The sequence below is a fragment of the Castanea sativa genome, chromosome 1 (genome assembly GCF_040712315.1).
Source record: "Castanea sativa cultivar Marrone di Chiusa Pesio chromosome 1, ASM4071231v1".
Taxonomy (NCBI): Eukaryota; Viridiplantae; Streptophyta; class Magnoliopsida; order Fagales; family Fagaceae; genus Castanea; species Castanea sativa.
Genome location: NC_134013.1, coordinates 53505174 through 53528503, shown reverse-complemented (window position 1 = coordinate 53528503; position 23330 = coordinate 53505174). Strand labels below are relative to the sequence as shown.

At 34.9% G+C, this 23330-nt stretch overlaps 1 protein-coding gene and 1 non-coding gene across 5 annotated transcripts; both read left to right on the top strand.

Moving 5' to 3' along the window:
* The first annotated feature begins 2378 nt into the window (after positions 1 to 2378).
* Positions 2379 to 21808, top strand: LOC142634567 (tRNA threonylcarbamoyladenosine dehydratase). Of its 4 annotated transcripts, XM_075808882.1 has the most exons (12): positions 2380 to 2581; positions 3044 to 3087; positions 5394 to 5508; positions 6204 to 6351; positions 7518 to 7730; positions 9709 to 9843; positions 12360 to 12494; positions 12829 to 13044; positions 14016 to 14140; positions 15159 to 15216; positions 21375 to 21477; positions 21714 to 21808. In XM_075808882.1, exons 1-12 carry the CDS (start codon positions 2385 to 2387, stop codon positions 21791 to 21793), a joined length of 1569 nt encoding a protein of 522 aa, XP_075664997.1. In that variant the 5' UTR covers positions 2380 to 2384; the 3' UTR covers positions 21794 to 21808. The 4 variants fall into 4 exon arrangements, 3 of the variants coding, with proteins under 3 accessions (XP_075664997.1, XP_075664987.1, XP_075664984.1); XR_012844209.1 differs by having other exon boundaries at positions 2379 to 2581; positions 5391 to 5508; positions 14020 to 14140; positions 21375 to 21750; XM_075808872.1 differs by having other exon boundaries at positions 2381 to 2581; positions 21375 to 21750.
* Positions 16410 to 16528, top strand: LOC142622951 (5S ribosomal RNA). Its single transcript, XR_012841988.1, has one exon. It is a non-coding gene; the product is annotated as a 5S ribosomal RNA (ribosomal RNA).
* Positions 21809 to 23330: the final 1522 nt, after the last annotated feature.

Here is a 23330-nt window from a genome sequence, read left to right as displayed (position 1 = left end):
AAATACATAAAGTTTTTAAATTTTCCTCTTCGAGATTTTATATTTTGAAATCATTGTATGATAGCTTCATTATCAATGCTATTATCTTCATTTTTTTTAATGTACACAACCCAACAATCATTATATTATTAATCTCCTAGTCAATTACCAACATTTTGCCTAAATAAATAACAATATAAACAAAATGCATTATCTTTTTTTATGATTTGTTTCAACCAATTTTTATATTTTTTATTAAACTAACTAGCATGTAACTCCATGCAAACGCATTGATGCATTTAAAATTAATTTTTATTATTATAATAATATAAATAATTAGTCAAATTAATTTTTTTAAAGCATGTAACACATGCATTCATGCATACATATAGATACATTAAAAATTAAACCAAATTTTATCATAAAATATAACTAATTAGTCAATTTTTTTTAAAAAGTAAACATAATTAGTCACATATTAAAATTATTCTCTAAATTTAATACTACGTATGATCATTTTTTTTCTAATTTTTAATAAGATAGAGTTTGTGGTGATTTTTGTTATGTGGTGATTTTTATTTTTTTTATTTATTGAAAAACATATGGTGATTTTTATTGAGTATTAATTATTGTTTTTTATAAAAAATTTTATAGTTTACTAATATTAGATTCTTAGCATTTTGTACTCATTAAATCACTTGACACAAAAATTAAAAAACTTAAGTAGACACATGGCACAAGTTTAAGTGGATAAAAAAAATTTCGCTCATAAACCACCAAACTCTTTATAGCTGTTTTTTATAAGATAAAAAAAAAATTGTTTTTGAATGTAACCCATCTTTTTTTTTTTTTCTATATCTCTATTGTTTAGTCATATATATTTTGTTTTGTTTCAATAATTTATAAACAATGAATAATCTGATTCTTTAATATTTTTTGATCTTTTAGAAGTTTTAATATCTGAATTTTTAAGTTATTTTTTTTACAGTATTTAAAATTTTCTGACATATTTTTTGTAAGCCATTGTACGTTCAAGCAATGACGTCTTCATCAAATTTTAATACAAATTGAAGTCATACAAGAGCAAATCATGCAATGGTATAGTCTATTAATCAATTTAAGATTTTATAAAATTATTTTAGTTTACCTCACAAATATATAGGTTCTCGTACATAACAATGGTTAACGACTAGTTACACATATAGATATAGATTAGGATTAAATTAATGAAATACTCTATTTAGAGGAACTAGGACCAAGAGGTAGACAAAAACTTTTTAATAAATATGCTATTTTTATTTCATCATGATTAAGATGAAAAGATGAAACATTTTCTGGTAACCATAAGTCTGAACATCATATATATATATATATATATATATATATATATATATATATTTTTTTTTTTTTTTCGTGGGTTATATTGAATTTTGTGGAGAAAATAGTAAAATAGGCATAACTTTCTAACTATATAATTAGTTGTTACGGTTTGCAAACTATATATTTTACTAGCATCTCGAGTCTAAAAGATTCGATTTTGGAGCTATAAATCAAGTCTTTGATGGTCAATTTTTATAGTCTAATTTTGTCTGATGTGGCATTTTTTCTACGTGACGACTACTTGGAAATCGAGTCTCTAAGACTCGATTTACATCCTAAACCTTTTATTTTTTTTACGTTTCACATCTCTCTTCTCTTTACATCTCCATCTGTTCCTTTCTTCCTCCCTACCTCTTCATCTTTTCCTTTCTTCCTCCTCCACGTTGATCTACCATCGAACCAGGATGACCCAGGTCGTCGCGCGACCCAGGCTGACCCAGGCAGCGCGCGACCCAGGCCGCGTTGCGCCCAAGCCGCGTCGCGCCCAGGCAGCGCGCGACCCAGGCCGCATCGCGCCCAAGCCGCGCACGACCCAGGCTGCGTTGCGCCCAGGCAGCGTGCGACCCAGACCGCGTGCGACCTGGATCTGGGCGCGCGCGGCCTGGATCTGGGCTTGCGCGGGGTTTTTTTTTTTTTTTTTTGTGGTGAGTTTTGCTTAGTCATGGTGGTTGGATTTAATATTTTTTTGCTTTGTAAATCGAGTGTTAGAGACTCGATTTTCAGGTAGACTTCACGTAGGAAAAATTGTCACATCATACATTAAAAATCGACCCTCAAAAACTCGATTTTTAGGCCCAAAATCGAGCCTCTTAGAGTCGAGATGCTAGTAAAATATATAGTTTGCAAACTGGAACAACTAATTATATAGTTAGAAAGTTATGCCTATTTTACTATTTTTTCCAAATTTTGTCACCCTGGTGTCTATAGTAATAGGAGTAATATAATTTTTTTTCTTATAATAATAATAATAATAATATAATTTTTTATTTCTTTTGGACTTATTTATTTATTTTTGAGGAAGTGACATGTACGATCTCAAAACCCTACTAATTTCTCAGACTGCCCCAATTGCTGTAACCCCTGCTTTCAGGCTTCAGCTTTGTTTGGGATCGGGGAAAAAGGAAAAGAAAATGGAGGAGAGAGTAAAATGGTTAGGGTTGGTGGGAGCTGGAGTTGTTTTGGGCTCTGTTTCCACAGTCTGTCTTCTCAATCTTCTTCCAAGGCTAGTCATTCATTTACTTTTTGTCTCCGCTTTTTCGCTGCCAATTTTTTCAAATTCTCACTCTTTTCATTTTATTAGTTTAAAACTCTGGGAAAAACAAAATTACAAACTTTATTCTCTTTTCATTCCTTTACAGCTTTATTACTTCAGTTTCCTGGGAAAACTATATGGAACTGTTTGGATTATAAATTACAAAGAAAGCAAAACCCTCACTTAACTTTGCCTGATGGAACTGTTTGGCTTTGTTGAATGAAGTTTCACAATTCAGTGTTAAAGAAAAAGCAAAATCATATTCATAGGAAAGAAAATGATACACATTTTGTTTGCTTTTTTTTTTTTTTATATAAAATTTTAATTTTTTTACTACCAGCATTACAATATAAAAATAATAAATTTAAAATATTATGCAGCATATACTGATTTTTATTAATTCTGGATAAGATTGGTTGTGTATCATTGCAGAAGTGTTGCAAAGCAGTGGGAGGAAAAGGCAATTGGAATTAATAGTAAGTGATCTAGTGGCTTTATTCAAGTGATTTAAAATGGGTTTGGACTCTATAGCCACCATGAACTCAGATGTTTTAGTTAAAGTGACTTTATTTATGGTGCTATGTAGGCATGTGATGAAACCTATATGTATGACATGTATTTTATTGCCTTTGGTATGTAGCATTTTGGGTATTATTGCATTTTGGGTTTGGTGTGTTACATAAACTTTGACATCTTTGAATTTATCAAAAAAAAAAAAAAAAAACTTTGACATCTTTGTTGTTTTGTGGAGAAATAGTTACTGTCTTCACATGTAAAAGCTTGATATGTTGCTACTGTTTTCTATATTATTTTTTCTTTAAAAAATTGTGAACTCTTAGTTAGGAAGAACATGACTGGTAAATTCTGGAGAAAAATTATTGCTTAAGATAATTATACAAAAAAAAAAGGAAAAAGAAAAAAGATTCAACAATGAGGAGTTGTCTTAGTGCACCATCTTTATGAGTTATGACTTAGTGTCTTAGTGTACTATCTTTATGAGTTGTCTTAGTGTACCATCTTTATGAGTTATGACTTAATAAGATCTGAAATCTATATAATGAGCTCTGGTATGTTAGATTCTAACACCATTCTGGCATGCCTTTTATGATGGAAGAAGTAGAAGTAGAATAGAAGGAACCTATCAAAAAAAAAAAGAAGTAGAATAGAAGGATGTCAAATCCTAGATAATTACATCATTATTGAATGCCAAAATTTGGGGGAGTATAATATTTTTATTTTTTAATTTTGATAAGTTACACACACACACACGCCTTGTGGGCCTTGAACATAGGACCTCACCCTCCATCACTGTTATCATGGAAGAAGGATTTGCAATTTGAGTTGGAGCTCATTGGCATAAAATGTCGTCTTGTTTATTTACAAAATTTATGTACTTTCGTTTCTCTCTGTGTTTCAGGTGCTGCCTCAGGCAGCGTTAATGATAACTCTTAGCTGTAATAGTAGAATTTCTGCTGGGTAATATAGTTGAGGCTTTTCAACATGTTCCCTGGCTGAGGTTGACTGCAGTTACCAAATAATGACTTGAAGATGCTCTCTTCCTAATTTACTTATTGGTAGTGAATTTATACCCTTCACATATGCTAGGCTTCCATCGGAGTTAAACCTTCACCCTCCCCCCTCCCCCAAGCCAACACCTATGCCCACACATAGTGCAAAGACCTGATCATGCAGCCATGGAAGAAATGTCAAGTTGCAGTAAATTTCAGTTTTGGCGACTTAAAGATTTTCTTGTGTGAAGCTTAGAATACAATTGGATTGACATGAGTCTTGTATGATTTTGAAGCCAGGTCACTGGTTGAAAATAGCTTTTAACTTTATTATTAAATTATTAATCTATTAGTTCTAGGAGCCAATAAAAGAAATTATGAGTTATAGACATTTTTATGTGCAAGGGCACATCTTGAAAATTTATAAATTCATGTGCATAATTTTATTTTTGGGGCAGATTATTTTCAGATTTTTCATGATAGCTTGAGGAACATTTTATTGGGTTTTCCTATTGTTTACTAGTGAAATTAACAGTCAATGAGTTGTTATCAATATTATTCACTGTTAAAAAGAATTTAGACTTGATTAATAGAATATAAAGTGATTTGTGGTTTGACATGGAATGACAAAGTTGGTACCTTCATAGTTTATATTTAATTTTATTTTTTCGAAAGTGATGCATGGATTAGTGCTCTCCCTCTTTGGTGCAGTGCTATTGTTCACGTCATTATTAAAACAGTCCATCCCCCTGAATTACAACAAATTATTTTTTGATAAGTTGAATTACAACAAATTTCTATCTTTTCTTCCCTGTTTTTGACCCAAATCACACCCTTTCCTCTCCTTGTGAAAACCCTAAAAGCCTACTTTTTTCTTAACTATTTGCCACCAAATAACCCCTGAAAACAACCCTAACATCCTTATCTTGTTGCTGTTGAGATTCTTGAGAATTACCAGCAAGCGGATACCTCGACTTCCGGTCTCTTTCAGTCACCAAAATTAAATATTTTCCAATCCTAACTCAATCTGGAAACCCTGAAGCTTTTCTCTCACTATAACAAAGCCCAAGACATTACTTTTCCCATCCTAAAGCCCAGCACAATAACACGAAGATAGATTCCTAATTTGACCTTTGTCACCTAAAAATGGTGGCTTTTTATGTCACTAACAACTAATTGGTTTTTATTTTTTCTTACATGGTTTTTATATGTGATTTTTATTTTTTAGTGACTAATCAACTGTAATTCTATATTTCTTATAATTGTTATAGAAGGGAATGGAATTGTATCTGAGAATGCTAAAGGCTGCACAGTTTCTGGGAACCAGAAACATGGGATGGCTGGTTTAAACCTTCTAAAAGATGAGATAGTCTCTGAACAATTGACCAGGTACTATTGGTGTCATCAATTAAGTTATTTTTTATTTTTATTTTACCAGTAAACAGAATTCGTTGAGAGTGCAAAGGGGTACGACCTATGTACACAGGAAATATACAAGATAAACACCAAGAAATCATGAAAAGAAAAAAAAGATTGATAAATTCTAACAATTTTGAAAAAGAAAACGTCCATTAGCAGCTTTCCAATCATAGAGGGTCTTCAACACCAAAAGCTTCTACTTTAAACTTGTTTTCTTGTAGTCTCAAAATTACACACATTGCATTTTCCCCAAATATACTACATGATGCATAAGGGAATGGCATTCCACATGTTTGCATTATGGTGCCTACCAAATTTTCTTTTCCAATGAGGGTGTAAATTCACCTCCCATCTAAGCATGACCCACTGCACTCTAAGCAAACATAAGATCATATCCCAAAGTTCATTGACTACTTCACAATGGAGTAGTAAGTGATCTGTAGTTTCCCTGCTTTTTTCGTACATACAACACCAGTCCAACACTCTGATGTGATGCTTCCTCAATCAATTTTTGTAAGGATTTTATCTAATTTACCAACATGTGAAGGCCTGGATAGAATGTGATGGCAACTGTGTGGGAGTGGGGTCTTTCTCTGAGTGGATTGCTATGTTGATGTTGTTAACTGTTAGCATAATTGAAGTTCTTACTTTTCTGCTATTATTAGGAACATTCAATTCTTCGGCCTTGAGTCTCAACAGAAAGTGACTGCATCCTATGTTGTGGTCATTGGTCTTGGGGGGGTGGGTAGTCATGCAGCATCTATGCTTCTGAGATCGGGGGTTGGTAGGCTTCTCCTTGTGGACTTTGACCAGGTATATTCTGTGATGTCTCTCTTTGATTTTTTTCTTTTTTCTTTATTCTTTTTAATGTTTTTGTTCTCATTGTTTTTCATACCTCTATAATACTCAGTTCACCATGTTGGTGTGTCTACTCCTATGCTAAATCCACACATGAAGCTTTGCTTTAGTTTATTTTACTAAACTGTGAAATATTTGATGAGATTTCCCATAGTGTCTATTTTACAGAAATTGTAATGTAAAGAAGGGATTTAAACCACTGGCTAATGATTTTTTTTTAATGGATGCATATTTGCATTAAATAGTGGTTTGAATCGTTTGATGTGTATTCATCATCCAGCTTGGCAATAGGACATGGATCTTTGATACCTAAACTAGAAAGTGACCGGTTATTAAAATGCATTTAAATGATGACAGTTTATTGTTGTGATGGACTACAAAAGAATGGTACTCTATAAGATCCATGATTTTTTATCATATTAGTTTCATAGTTTAACATGAAGGTGAACTTTAAATTACTTCTAGTTGACTTATTTGTTTGGGATTCCTGTATGATATGATATGGTTTAAGCTACCCAACAAACTAAAACTTTCCTCCCTACCTTGTGAATTTCTGAGTGCTTCTCTAGAACAGTTTCTCATATTTTTTCTCCTCCCCCCCTCCCCGGGGACCACTCTTGAAAAAAGAAAAAGAAATAACACATCCACTTTTTTTCCCCCTAAGTTGAAAAATTGGAAAAAAATTGATGGAATTGGTTGTTTCAATGTCATACCTTTATTGCTCTTTCAACACTATCCAGAACATGAAACTTTGACCAAAATTTTGATATATGGTTAAAGCTGTTCGAATCTACCAGCAAAGATGACTTTTTCACATGATAGCTTGCATTAACTGGATGATCAATTGCATTTTGATAATATTCTGAACATACATCACACTGTGGTTCCATGAAGCACTTTACTTTTAATTACTTTTCAGTAATTTTATTAATTTTTTATTTGTTGTGGACACAATGGTCCCTCCTAACTCTTAAGCATGCTAGTAATAATAGAAGGCTGACATTAGTAGAAAAAAAAATAAAAGAAGGAGTATTGATTTTTGCTTTCATATTTACATTCATTAGAATTTATTTGATTAGATTCATAAGATACATGTACTCATTCATTAATTACATGAGAAGGTATCACTTTCATCACTTAACCGACACGCAGTTGCAACAAGAGCAGATGTTGGCATTCCAAAAGCCCAGTGCCTCAAAGAACATTTCCAATCAATCTTCCCGGAGTGCCATATAGATGCAAAAGTGCTATTATATGATGCATCATCTGAAGAAGAAATTCTTTCAGGAAACCCTGATTTTGTTTTGGACTGCATCGATAACATTGATACAAAGGTAACTTTTCTTGCCTATAACTATAATTAATTTGTCATGAATTTAGTTTTACCTGCACCAAAATTACTACCGTTGAATACTCAAATAATTTAAATACTAGTTCTTGGACCTTAATTAACAAGAATTGCAGAAATTATAGTTTAGCCCTTGAATACAAAATGGACCATAACTAATATAATAAAATCTAAATTAAAAACTGTTTTAACCTTAAAAAGACTCATATATATGTCTTGAATTAGCGAATATGCAAAGTAGTAGCAAATCAATCTTCTATAGTTTCATCATTGTTCCCCAGGTGGGAAAAACTTAGCCTTGGGTTTTGAAGTGTCAAAGTATTAACTATTAAACATGAAACTTGCACCCATTCTTCAAACACCTACGGAAGCACTAAAGATAAAGAATCTATTTTTCACTCCATATCGTTAAATTCATTTGGAATAATAAAATCAATGCTTGAAAGTCTTTTCAACTTAAAATCCTTCTTGAATTGATCCATAGCCGTAGCATCAATATCTTCCATGGCCTTGACTTTTCCTTGATCAACCTTAGCTCACCTTGGTCAGTTGTGATCTCCGTTGCCCTTGTAATGCATTCTTTTAGCTGGTCTTGAAATCAAACATGGGGTGAATTGTAAGTCTGAATTTCTCTCTTTAGTGCAACACCTTGTTGCATTGAACTAACACCCAATTGAAGTTGGTGTAACAGCAACTAGGCAGTGCCGCATCTATCAGATTTTGAAGGGGTAACGGGTGCAATGTTTGTCAACAATGGTTGGGATAAACTTATATCTAACTTAAAATATCTAAGTTCTTGATCGGCTTTTGTTTTAGCAAAGATATTTAGCCACAATAGGAACTGCTACTTGTCCAAAGTTTCTTGCATAAAAGACAAATCTTCCAGTTTTGCTTATATGGAACACACCCTTTCATTCAATTGTTGCAAATTCAGCTTCGTCATATGTAAAAATCATATTTGAACACTACAAGATGCAATCTATTAGTTTTGAGATTATTCCATCGTTGCAAGCATGAATAGGAATAGTTTTGGTTTTTACTTAGTAATATACACGTGCATTTAGGAGGGCGGCAATTTTTCCCCTTGCTTCCACTCGTGAAGGGGTCGGTTTTCCCCAATTTGATGGAGTGGCGGGGTGAGGGCTAGGTGAAATATATTGACTCGATGGTGAGGCAGGGATGGGTTTTAGTTTCCCCAGTTCAAGTATATTTACATAAATGCCCTTAAATATATGTAAATATGTGTGTGTGTGTGTGTGTGTTTTCTTTCAGTTAGGGGTTCTCTTCTCTCTTCACAGTTCTCAAAAGCTCCTCACCTCCTCATCATCTCCAATCTCCTTTCTTTCTCTCTCACACTAAAAACCAAATAAATCCTGAACTTCAAACAAATTCAACATATACTAGCCCCCTAACCCTACATCTCCTAGCAGAGAGAGAGAGAGAGAGAGAGAGAGAGAGAGGAAATCTAACTATAACTGGATTATTAAGTGGGTTATACGCTTAGAGACATGCCGGCGCCTGACACTGGAGTCCATGTAACATAGTTTTGTATGTATATATGTGCTTTATAGGATCATTTGATCCAATGTGATATGATGCTGTTTTCAGCCTTGAGTGTAAGAAATTTTACAAATTTTATGATTTGATGATATTGAGGCACTGCTAAAAAAAATTCTATTTTATCCTAATTGTGGATATTAGTTATGGGTTCTTCCTTTTGTGTATGGATTAATTATTTTGGGAAGAGCCATGCTAGCAAGACTTAATTTAGATGCATATGACAATGATGTGAGAAGGATGTTGGACATTTTCTACAAAATTTGGTCTGCACCTGAAAACAATGTCTTTACAAGTCTACACAAGCCAAGCCCTCTGTCATTATAATTCACTTCTGTGTTCCAAACAAGAGTTATGATAGTAATGAAGTTTCAATTTTCAATTTGTTGATTTGTTATATGTAATAGGTGGCACTTCTTGCTGCATGTGTACGTAGGGGTCTGAAAGTTCTATCTGCAACAGGAGCTGGTGCAAGAACTGATCCAACAAGAATACGTGTTGCTGATTTGAAAGAGTCAACAAATGACCCGCTATCTCGTGCGGTAATGATTTTTTCATTTTCATATCAACAAGTTTTAAGCTGTTCAGCAGTTTTGAATATGCTTGTGTCTGATTTTTTTTGCAGAACCATGTTGCATAAAAGATGCCCATTTCTAAAACATGAAAACCAAGGTCTTATGCATTTTGGAACTTCAGATATTTTGTAGCTCATGTTTATCAGTCAAAAAAATAGAATGGAATAATTGTTTCGTATGTACATATAATCAATATCTTTTGAAGCCTATACTAGTTGGGACCTTATTTCAATGGGGTAAAATTTGGGGTTTTACACAATGTATTTCCATTTCTGTATTTCTTCTTTCTATTTGTATCTCTTCCTGAGGTACTTGTATTCGTTTTAAGTTCTGAGTGTTCACCATCATGAACATGATGTCCTTTTTTTGAAATAAATCTTTGATTACCTATAAAAAAAAAAAACATATAATCAATATCTTTGTATTTGAGTGGTTATAAAAAAAATAAAAATAAATGCAATTCTTTTTTTTGAATGTATGCACCGTGTGTACATATGCATGTATCTCTGTTACAAACTTGATTTAAGTATTCTGTGTATCTTAGGTGTGCTATAATTTATCTGTTAGACTTCCTGAATATGGATATGTGCCATCTTGTTTATGTATTTTAGTTTTGGGGTAATTATACTTTCTCTGCTTGTGCTATGGTCTGAGTTTGCTCTTTAGCCCAACTAAGATTATTACTGTTGCCCCCACAAACCAGAACCCTTGAACCACCCACCATAGGCATTATAATATAGCTTTAGACTCAAGCTTTATTCGCTTGTAAGCCTCCCTCCACTGTTATTGTGGATGTAGTGGCAGGTTTATTTTGGGATGTGGACGTGGGTGGTGATAGATTTGGGTAGCAGGTGTAGGCAGGCGGTGATGTTGGTTTAGCTGTGGTTGGACATTGGCTCATGGGGTGTGTTAGGGCTATGGAGTTGCTATTTTGAAATTCTTTCTTGCATTTCCCAAAAAAAAAAAAAAAAGGTGAGTGCAATGTGGTGTTAGTGCTATGATGGGGTTGTGGGAAATTGAGTAACAGCTGGTGGTGGGCATTGGATTGGTGGCTGGTGGCAGGTTTGTTTTCAAAATGTAGATGTGGTGGTGATGGATTTTGGGTAGCAAGTGTAGGTTGGCACACTTGGCAATGATGTTGGTTTGTTGGTGGTGGTGGTGGTGTTTTTCTGTGGTTGGCCATGGGTTCATGGTGGTATTTAGGACTACGGGGTCAAGTGCTGCCAGGTTGCAATTCTTGTTTGCATTTCAAAACAAATGGGTGCAACGTGGTTTAAGTGCCATGATGGAGTTGTGGGCAAACTGAGTATTGGCTGGAGGTAGGTGTTGAATTTTCGGGCGGTGAGTGTCATAATGGTGACTTTTGCTCATGGTGTTGGCTGTAGTTGGGTGTTTAAAACTTTGGTGCTGTCAGTGAGTTTTTTTTTTTTGGTTTTTTTTTGGGAGGGGGGTGGGGCGAGGGCAGCCATGGATGACAGTGAGGTGTTCAGGGTTATCCCACCAATGATAGGGCCTAGGGGTGTTGATTAGGGGTTTTATGAGCAGTGGGTAATGGGTGTAGACAGGTTATAAGGTTGGAGTGTGGTGGATTTGATGGCCAGCTATCAAAACCACAAATTCCTATCATCCTCATCAACTGGCCTTCATGTCACCACAAATTCCTCAAAATCTGAAAGTACCAACTAACAGATCTACGAAAGCTTTGTATAATTAAAATTAAAGGATTCCCATTTGAATGAAAAAGGCTCAAATATACAAAAGGTGTTAAGTCAAAGAGGAAATGTTCACTTGGTAAGGATCTCGCTTGTGTTTCGTATTAGTTTCATTGATGAAAAGGATTGGAGGTCATTAAGGAGATGGAGAACTGGGATTATCTTTGGAGGCTTCATATCAATTTTTTTAAAGTTTGGACTCTGGAGAATGGGTTGAGTATACATGGGTAAAGGTGTTGACCATAAGTGGGTAAAGTGCAACTTGTTGAGCTTCAAGTTAGCAAAACCAAGTTCAACACAAACCTTTTGTGGTTGAAGTGTAATTTTTCCTTTTTTTTTTAATCAACATATGGTGCCAAGGATATATAAAGTAGTGTTGATTTTTTTATAGGAAATGAGTATCTAAAAGAGAGGAGGACAAGGCATATTTCAAGTACATGTAAAATAAAAAAAGTTGTGAAAGAAGAGAATCACCTAAATATGTCTTCTTTACAAGGAATCCCCTCTTCCACCCCCACCTCCCTCTATTCCCAACAACAAACAAAAAAGGAAATTGGAGGCTCCTTAGTAATCTGCGTATGTGATAATTTTCAGTTTATGATTGCATTTACTGCACATTAACTACTTTTGTTGGCGCTCAACTTATATAAAGGTGTTGGGACAAATTTACTTTTTCCTTCTTTTATTCAATGGTTGAAGCTTGCATGCTTTTTGGTTATTATTATTACAGGCATTAATATGCAACTCCCTTTTCCCAAATCTCTGTTTCAGGTAAGACACCGACTAAGGAGAGATCATGGCATTGATGGTGGTATTCCTGTTGTGTTTTCGCTCGAGAAACCTAAAGCAAAACTGCTTCCATTTAAGGGACCAAGTGGAGAAGAAGAAAATCCCTCAGACTATCAGGTGCAAATGTTTACTTGTTAGTTTGAAGTATATGTTACCTTTTGTTTTTTCCAAAAAAGTAATTTACTCCAAAGAATTCTGATATTTGGCTCATTTATCCATAAAAAGTAATTAACTCCTTTTTTCTCTTTTAGATTTGGTTGAGCATTTTAGTTTGAGAGCTGTTTGTTATTCTCCTTGAGTACACCCTGGGTGTACCTAGTTTTGTCTTTTTTTTATAAAATAAAATTTGTTACTTATTATAAAAAATAAAAAATAAAACTAGATATTGTAAAAGAAGATTAATTAATTTCTCCCTATTTGTAAACATTCTAACTTCTTATCCTTATATCAGATAGTACCAGGGTTTAGGGTTCGCATAATACCTGTTCTAGGAACCGTCCCTGCAATTTTTGGACAAGTAATGGCCTCCTATGTTGTGACGCAACTAGCAGGGGTGCAAGTCAAAACAGAGCCTGTGGTAAATTTGGACATGGATCATTACCGGATGCTTCATCAGCGCCTTATTGAGCATGAGGAATCATTGTATGGCACAGCCATGGAAGTCCAGGTATGAAGTTTCCCTTGATAAGTTATTGTTAAAAAATTGGTCTTATTTATTTATTTGCTAATAAGGTGTCTAGAGTTCACTTAGCTATAGATCTATGGTCTATGGTTTTGGGTTTATTTGGAGTATCTTGGGTTATGCCGCATACTGTTTTGGGGTTAGGGTGTTGGCATGGCAGCTTTGGTCGTCATCGAAATGGTTATATATGGTCCATCGTTCCTCATGGCTTAATGTGGTGTTTTTGGAGGGAGAGAAATAGTTGTTGTTTTGAAGATATTGAGAGATCTATTCCAGACGTCAAGCTTTTCTTTTTTAGAACTTTATTGGATTGGTTGTTTGCTTTGCAAAACCAATCATTCCCTTCTTTTATTGATTTCCTAGATTCTTGCAATTTTTGTATTTAATTTGTTGTCCCCTTGTTCACTCCCTAAGTACTAGGGTGCTTCCTTTTTGGTATCAATATATCTTATTACTTATGAAAAACATATATATTAAGTTTGTCAGTTCTTTAGAGCGGATAAGACCTCTCTTACTCTCTCTCTCTCTCTCTCTTCTAATTCTTTTATGTAAAATTTATTGTATGCATCATGTGCACTTGGATTAGGTAGATACATTTTACCTGCCTGTATGAATATGTGAGCTCACCCTCCTCTTATTGAAAGAAAGGGGAGGAGATGCCAAGATTTTAGGAGAAAATTAATGGCCAATTACAAGTTAGTCAGTAAAAAAGGTTCTAGCTATCAATCTTTTATTTTTTTTTATTTTTGTTTAATAAATGATACCTCTTTTAAGAGTTGCCAAAGGACTTGATAGCAGGAAGAAAAAGTTACAAGTATTAGGTGGAATGAGTTTGGCTTCCTATAAAAATGAGAAGAGTCATGGCACCATATGCTAGTTATTAGACTTTGATTTTATGGGAAAGTCCTTTAAACTTTTTGGTTAAACGGTTGTGTAATCTATTGCCATTTTTTTAGGTAGATATTGAAGAAGTGATGTACGTTGCAAAAGAGTTGTGGCATGGACGAAGTGCGAGAGAGCAGTCTCCAAAAGATGTCGGACGTGGAATGTGGCGATCTGTTAATGAGTTAATGCTTGTGAGGTATAGTTTGCTTTCTTATTGGATGTGATTGACCATTTTGAACCTTCCCTTGCATTTGGGGGAGAGTATTAAAAAAGAAATACTGTAGTCATAATATTAGTCTTTTGGTGTATGAACTATATAGTCAACTCAGTAAACAAAGCCTAAGATCTTAATTAGGATTGGCTTGACCACTCCTTCTGCTATTTATCTCTTATCAGGTCCTTGTCTACTGTTCATTCACCGGTTGTCATTCTTTCTCTCACTTCATTGGCTGATTTCTCTTTGGTAAAACTCGGGTACAGTTCCTTAAGTGTTGTACCTTAGGTTCCCTAATTAAATTTAAACACACGGTTGCATTGACTTCTATTGTTGTTGGAAAGTGAAATTTACATTACTTTCCAACAATTGTCATTGGAAATGATAACATTGTTTGTACTGCCTTGGTCAATGCTGTCATAGGAACCTATGATACAGAAGCTAAGAAAGTGTACATGAGTTTTGCCCTTTCTCCAGTCTTTCTCTTAGTTATGGCACCTTGATTTGGAATCTTGTCTTGGAAAGTGAAATTTACATTACTTTCCAACAGTTGTCATTGGAAATGATAACATTGTTTGTACTGCCTTGGTCAATGCTGTCATAGGAACCTATGATACAGAAGCTAAGAAAGTGTACATGAGTTTTGCCCTTTCTCCAGTCTTTCTCTTAGTTATGGCACCTTGATTTGGAATCTTGTCTTGAGCAGTTTGGTGCAGTTAGATTCTATTCTGAACAAAAATACCATCATAGAAAATTTTCTCCAAATTGCAGCATACTTGGCAATCTTTCTCAAATATTTGAACTAGAGTAAATTGCAGCTAAGTATGTGCACAAGAGCATTGAGCTATTAAACTATGATCATCCAAGCCTGTTGAATTTCACCATGTCTACCATGTATGTCATGTAGTGTTATCTTTCATATCGAAATTGATGTTTGCCCTGATGGTGAATGTATACTATTTTATCACTGACATTTTTTAGCTTGTCTCCATTTCTTCAGGTGGGATCAGGAAAAGCCTGCGACTGTGTCAAACTTAATTCTATTAAAGTTTAGCGAGGTATGTATCATTTTATTGTCATTTTATCAAATGAATGAGTGCTCATAATATCTTGAAGCCATCAATAGATTACGTACTTTGGCGGCATTAATTCAACGGAAGATAATAGTAATTGCAACTCATCACAAAAAACAGAAAATTCTACCTAGTTGTTTTTTTCTTGCATTTTTTTTCCTCTTTTGTCACTTCGTTTATCAAAGCACAAATAACTATTAAAGCTCAAAAAGTAGGTGCTTGAGCAATAAGTACATGACCTGAATTTTCTAAATGTGCTCCACTAAGCAGATGGCTTATGCCAAGATTAATGTGATCCTCTTTTATTTTATTTGGATTTAGATATGAGTTTTATAAGCATGCCACCAATTTTCTAGCAAAACATGTCATAGTGTTATATCTGGATGTTTCAAGGTAATGTTTTATCCATTAGATTTTTTTTTTTCTTTTTTTTCTGATAGGTAATGAAAAAAATTTTATTAAGAAAAAAAAAAATAGCCAACCCGAATTGTGATGGCAAAAATCAAGAACCAAAATTACAATGATCACAAGAAAAATGCGACAGGGTCACACTCCAAGCGAGGAGAGTGTAAGAAAAAAGACAATCTCTAGCAAGGACTGCTCACATCCCTCAAAGCATTTAGCATTTCATTCACTTCAAATACACCACATCAAGCAATTAGCATTTCGTTCACTCCAAATACACCACATCAAGCAATGCGGCACAAGTCTCCAAAAATCTATATTGCGATGTCGTCCGAATTTACCTTGCCAAGACTCAAACAACTCAAATACCTTATGTGGCATAACTCAGTTAAGTCCAAACAAAAAAAACACCAAAGACCACAACTCAAAAGTTATGGGGCAATGAAGTAGAAGATGATTTATCAATTCCCCCCACCTCTTACACATGTAATACCAATCAAGAACAATAATACACATTTTATGAAAGTTATTATTTGTAAGAATCTTACCTAACGAAGCTGACCATGAAAAGAAAGCCACCCTTGGAGGGAACTTCAATTGCCACACCAACCTCCAAGGGAAAGAAAGAGTAGGAGGCCAGAAAGAAAGACAAAAACCTTTAACCTCAAAACCTCTTCTTTTTGCTGGCTTCCAGCAAACCTTATCATGGCCAACCCCTCTCACTTTCAAAGAGTAAATAATGTCTATAAACCGATCAAAAGAATCTTTCTCTTGGGTGCGATCATACCAACACTAATGCACCGGATCCCATCAGAACTCCACAGTTAAGCGTATTTGGGCGAGAGTAGTACTAGGATGGGTGACCTTCTGGGAAGTTCTCGTGTTGCACCCCTTTCTTTTTCTTACTTATTAAAAAAAGAATCTTCCTCCCAATCCTGCGGTGAACAACAAAAATGCAAATTCCAATGAATCCTCCCACCAGACCAAGACATAACCACCACCACTGAAGAGTCCCTAGCTCTACTTAGTCAGTAAAGATCTGGAAAAGTTTCTTTAAGGGTACAATCCCCACACCACTGATGCTTCCAAAACTTTACTCTAGTACATCACCTACATCATATTGTAGGAGTTAGAGAAATTCAGCCAACCACTTCTAATAAACCTCCAAAGTCTAACACCATACACACTTGTCACCTTTTTCGTGCACCAACCACCCAAGCATTCCCATATTTCGCCTCTATAACCCTCCATAACGCATCTATCTCTAAACCATACCTCCACAACCTCTTGCCCAACAAAGCAAAGTTAAAGCTTCTCAATCGTCTAATACCTTGCCCCTCAACCTGCATTGGCTTACAAACCTTAGCCCAATTCACTAGATGTAACTTAGAATCACCACTTACACCACGCCAAAGAAAACTTCTCTATAATATCTTCATGCGATTAGCAACCTTCCTAGGTATAGGAAGAATGGAAAGGAAATAAGTAGGTAGGATGAGAGAGTATTTTTAATAAGAGTTACCTTACCCCTCTTAGATAAATAAAACCTCTTCCATCTTGCTAGTCTTTGTTCCATCTTCTCTAATATAGGATTCTAGATTAACAACTCCTCGAATTTTTCCCACAAAGGAAGGAAGAATGCCTACAACCCAATAGCCCCACCAACACATTCAGATTACGTACCTCACCAACTGGTACCAACTCTGATTTCCCCCAAATTAATTCTTAACCCTGAAACCTCCTCAAATCTAGTCTAAATCTCCCTCAAAGTAACCAATTGATTAGGGTTAGCATCACAAAAAATAAGGTTGTCACCTACTAAGAAGCCCGAAAAATGTCCAGCAGCTGCAACCATGTCCAACATACGGCTCAAAGCCTTCATAACAACATCAAAGAGCAACGGAGATAGAGGATCCCCTTGCCTAATCCCCCTAGAACTTCCAAAGAAATCTAAAGGACTTCCATCAATCAAAATGAAAAATTTAACATTAGAAATACAAAACATAATCCATTTTCTCCACTTTTTTGAAAACTCACCGACACTGCAACATATACATTAAAAAACCCTAATTCTCATGATCATACGCCTTCTCCACATCCAACTTACACAACACCCCTGAAATCCTTGTCTTCAATCTACTATCAATACAATTAGAAGTAATTAACATGGAATCCAAGATTTGTCTACCTTTCACAAATGCATTCTATGAATCTAAAATAAGCCCATGTGCCACCCTTCGGAACCAATTAGCCAACACCTTTGAAATAATCTTGTACATCCCCCAACTAAACTAATTGGCTAGAAATCCTTGATCTCCACGGCATCTGCCTTTTTAGGAAAGGGTAAGAAATGTAGTATTAAGACTCTTCTCAAATACAGCTTGAGTATAAAACTTCTAAAAAACTTCCATAATCTCTTCTTTCAACACACTCCAATAAGACAAGAAAAAAGCCATGGAAAAACCATCTAGGCCAATAGCCTTATCACCATTAAAACCATTAATCATCCCATACACCTCTTCCTTGTCAAACAACTTATCTAACCAAATAGCATCCTCCTCAGAAATTCTAGATAATTCCACGTCATCAATGATAGGTCTATTAACCATATCTTCACAATAGAGTTGCTTATAGAAGCGAGAAATACACTCAGCTATGTCTTTTGGATCCGAAGACAGCTCTCCATCCACCATAAGCCTACCTATTTTCTCCTAACTCATTCTTAGTGTATTTGGCACCCCAAATCCCCTTGGTTTTCTTTTTCTAAAAAGCTACTTTAACTCACTTGGTGGGTCCCACTAGTCAGAATGGCTATTTGCCCATTTTCTTCAAAACCTGCATGTATGCTTATTGCTTCTTCCCTCTCTCCCCACAAAAACCCACTGAACCAAAGAAGCCAAACCCACAAAAATCCACGCAGCAGTGCGTTTCTCTCTCCCTAGACTCACAGATCGGCAACTGTTTCTCTCTCCGCAGACAAGCGATGTAACGCCCCAAACCCATACCAAGGATTTTGATACATGACTTGTCATATAAATACAAAAATTTAAAATAATGGAATAGAGCGTAATATAATATCTACAAATAAGAATCAAACCATCAAGTCTTTTTTATAGAATCCATCAAACTAAAACTTTAACAATAAAGTTTCCAAATACAATCTCAAATAGTTTCAAGAATGCTAAGCTCCCTATCTTAAGAGAACATAATAACATAGTCAATTAACTAACATAGCTCCAATTTTAGTCTTCAATCTACAGCTCCAATGATTTTCCACCAAAAGAGATTCCACTGATCTAATTTGAAAGGGGGGTGAGCTAGAAGCTCAATAAGAGACTCAATAACATGAGGATGTCTCTCAAAACAAACGATTGTATTATTGATAAAAGATGGGTTCAGTTACACCTGGTGTAACTCTAAAAGAGTTACACCTTTTTCTAACCATTGATTTCAATTAGATCTAATGGCTAAAAAAACTCTATTGTCCACGTTAGCTTATCTAATTAAGAATATATTTTCTCTCTCTTTCATCATTAAATTCGAAACCATTTTTAGCGCAGTGAGAGAAAATTAACTTTCTTGGTTTTTTACTTTTTCAGTTTCTCTCTCTCTCTCTCTCTCTTCACAGTCTTCTCCAACTTATGGCTTCTCTCTTCCCTGATCTCCACAGCCGGCCAATATCCACATTTTTTTATGTTTGTTTGCTCTTTTGCATAGTTTCCAATATTGGTTTTTAACATAAGAACTATTTCTAATGGTTTTCATTGTTATTTAATAGTGAGCTTAAATCCTTGTGATTACATGAGATTTTATTAGTTTTAGTCCTTTTCTATCAATGCTCTGAGGGAGAGTTTTTTTTTTTGGCAGCACTTATAAGATCTACAAATAATTGATACAAAGGCAAAGTTAATTTGCTTCCCGTTAATTTCTTTTGGGATGTATTTTATATGTGCACAAATTTACATGATGCTACTCCACAAGTGCTTAACTTATATAGAACGTGATGCTACTCCACATATACGTTAGGATCTCTTTCAAAACTCATAAACTAATGTACATCAATATAGGTACTTACATGATGGCCTCCTTTTCCTATGAATCTATCAATATAATTCTAAGACTTCCGTGCGACTATGAGATGAAGAATCCTAAGTCAAAGATGTCTTTAATGATTTTCAATAAAGCATATAAAGTTAGATGTTTACTTCAGTACAATATGCACTTGCTGGCTGCCTCTAGTAGTACCACATTATTCTATTCTTTTCGATGTAGAGAAACCCTAATTCTCTACTCTTATACCTTTACACGCTAAGCACCGACTTCTTCTTTCTTTCTTTCTTCTTCTTCTTTTCTTTTTTTTTCTTCTTTTTTTTTTTTTTTTTTTTTTTTTTTGATTCACCCGTATAAAGGAGAGACCCAACAACTTAAATATGCTTCCAAGACTTTAATTCCCAATTAACCTCAAATTAAGGTTTATTTGTTTAGATAGGCTGGAACTCCAAAAGATTCCAATAACACTTAAACTTCTAATCCAAATAAGTTTTAAATTCTTATCCTTTTTCCCAACTAATAAGAATGAAGACTAAAGGTTTTATCTGAATAACTCACAAAGTAACTAAATTGAATTAAATAATTCATTAATTTCACTCTAGAAGAAATTAAATTAAATTTAAGTGAGGCGGGTGTTACAGGCTGCCCTTTCACTCTTCCCTGCAGTGTGGACTTTTCCAAATTGATACTCTCTCTCATTGTCTGTCTCTTTGTCCTCAAAGGTTTGGTGGATTTCCCGCTTCTGGGTTTCGTGTGAGTTGGGGGCAGTTTGCATTGTTGTGGTCTTGTACTTGGAGGAGATTTGTGGATTTTGGAGGATGAAAATGGTTGTGTTTTAGGCTGGAGTGTTGTGTATGTGTTTGTGGGTTTTCTGGTATATACAAGTAATGGAGCATCTGGTGGATGCGTTACTTTGAAAGACCGAGAGCCTGAGGGAGATGATAGACTCAGAGAGATGAAGAAAAATCAATGAGACTGTTTCTGCTTCTAGTGTTACTGTGTTAGGCTGTTAGTAAATGAGTTTTGAGTGAAGGACCAAAGAGCTGTTTGTGACAATTATTGCTGTCTGACTTCAGCGAGACAAGTCACCTGCGTGGGTCCCATTTTGTGTGTTTTATTACTGTTTTGCCACTTAACTCATTTTCCTAAAATCTGAAAACTGAGTGTCTCACTGTCACAATGGGTCTATCACCCCGGGCCAGGGAGAGAAGGGGGGGGGGGGGGGGGGTTGGTGTGGGGACTATATTTTACAATGGCCTTATTTTTTTGTTACTTATGCTTCAATTATCTTATAGTCATCATTTTCATATATTTTTATTCTGCTCAATATAAGGGAAAGATATTTACCCTTCTCTCTCTCTCTCTCTCTCTCTCTCTCATGAAAAGAGTATTTAAGCTCTTGAGGTTGAGGGTGATATTGTTTTGGTCATTATTTTTTAGGCATTGACATCACAAACTACATTAAAATCAATCACCATTTGAGGTGATGTGAAAATGGAATGTAGTGGCTAATTGAATTTATTTGCCAACATAGGAAATGTTGCACCGATTTTCTCTTTACAGCGTGACAATCTTTTATGCCAGTTCTAGTATTTGGCTGTTTATTTTTTATTTTTTCCCTTCCTGAAGAGCTTGCTTTAGAAAATATCATGACTCTTTCTTTTTTATGTTTTCTTTTGTGTAATTAGGCAGATGAGCATGAATCAAGCACACTTGATGATATCAAAGAAAAGGAACCAGAATTTTTTAGGAGAGTGACATCTGTGCTGAAACGAGCTGAACTGGACTTTGGTTTGTAGCCATTGGTTTTTTTTTTCCTTACTGGGGTTTTTGTTACCAATGGGGGTCTGCGATATGTTATAGCTCGATTTAGTGTAATTTTTGCAGGCAATATAAACTCAGAATTTAGGGCGTCATATTAGATTTTTTTTTTTTTTTTCCATTTATATGAGTGTGTAAAGTTATCTTCATTGAGATTATCCGATGCTGTTTCTTTGACACAGATACCTTTTACTCATTTGTCACAGTTAATATACAACCACATTATTTTGCTTTATTTTATTACCAGCTCCATGCGTGGGCACAACCTCACAAGCTGCAAAGATGATAGACAAATAAGCTAGACACGACTCAACCCTTGATATTTTAAAGAACCAGAGATTCATTTGATACATTTTAGACACAAATGTAGGGGTGACCAAAAATTGGACATGATCCGCAAATCTAACACGACATAACACGAAATTAATAGGTTATGAGTTGAAGTTCAATGAGTTTAGGTTCAATGAGTTTGTATCAGATTTGGGTTGACACAATTGACCCATTTAATAATTGGGTTGGGCTGATGTCCATAACATAGAATTTGTTTGATCCGTCTAACCCATTTAGTTAAATGACATTTTATTAATATACCCTTCAAACCTGAGGTATATAAATTTATTAGTTGTTGTGGTTTCTTTTCTTTGACATATTGTAATTGATTATTTGTGATACTGAGATATGTTTTAGTTTTGAATGAATATTTGTGATGCAGTTACTCGTTAATTCTGAATTTTATATTAAAAATATTTATTTGTTTGGTTTTTCATAATTCATATTAATTGGTTAATATTTTTTTTTGATAAAATCTGATAAATAGATCAATTTGACTGACCCATTTAATAAAAGAGTCATGTTAAGGTTAAAGAATCTTGATCCGTTTAATAAACATGTCGGGTTTGTTGACCAATATAGTCAGATACTTATGAGTTGACATGACAAGAAACTCGACACGCGAATATGAATAACCACTCCTACTCAAAGGTATTGTTGGATAGGAATGAGGAGACAGTTTCATTGAAATCATCCAATAAGCCTGGCGGGAAGTGATATGTTTTTTGGCTTTGGAAACAAAGTTTTGTACGAGGTTTCATGTTGGAATTAAGACCATGGTTCTTTAATAAAAGAGAGTTGGTTATACTGTTGAGCTACAAGATTTTTAGCAATTACATGGTAGGTAGGGTTTTTTTTTTTTTGTTGTTGATAATTTGATAGTTTCAACTAAGGAGGAGAGATCTAAATCTTGGATGTGGAAACATCACAAGGGGGTTTGTTTTTGTAATTTAACACCAAAAAATGCTAACAATTTCGTTAGTTAATATCGTTTCAAACTATTTAGGAAACTAATATCTTGAGACTTTTGGATTCAAGTTCACAGTAGCAACTCAAGTCTCAAAGACTCCAGTTTTATGTGTTGGAAGTGTTGAGGTGGATAACTTATCCATGTGGAACTCAAATCTTTCCCTAAAGCATACCGTAAACAACAAAACCAAGTCAGAGAGACACCGGAGGCGGAGACAAACCCAAAAATCAAGCAGCAATACCCAATCCACAAGCCAAAGAGATCAAGTTGCAATACCCAACCCACAAACCAAAGAGACACCAGAGACAAACCCAGAAAACAAGAAACAATACCAAGGAGAAACCATCAAAGACACCAAAGAGAACAAACCCAAAAAACAACAAAATCAAACCTAAGCACACCAGAGACAACAAACCCAGAAATACCACCAAAAATAACAAACCCAAGCACTGGAGACAACTAACCTAGAGAGAAACAACAAAATCAAGCAACAAATCCAAAGAGAAACAACAAACCCAAGTCA

Bases quoted from the DNA above. Each gene is read 5' to 3' on its own strand.
- LOC142634567 (XM_075808882.1), top strand. From the start codon at position 2,385: ATGTACGATCTCAAAACCCTACTAATTTCTCAGACTGCCCCAATTGCT. The intron at 3,088-5,393 runs GTAAGTGATCTA...TTGTTATAGAAG, and splicing joins AAAGGCAATTGGAATTAATA to GGAATGGAATTGTATCTGAG. The intron at 14,141-15,158 runs GTATAGTTTGCT...CCATTTCTTCAG, and splicing joins AATGAGTTAATGCTTGTGAG to GTGGGATCAGGAAAAGCCTG.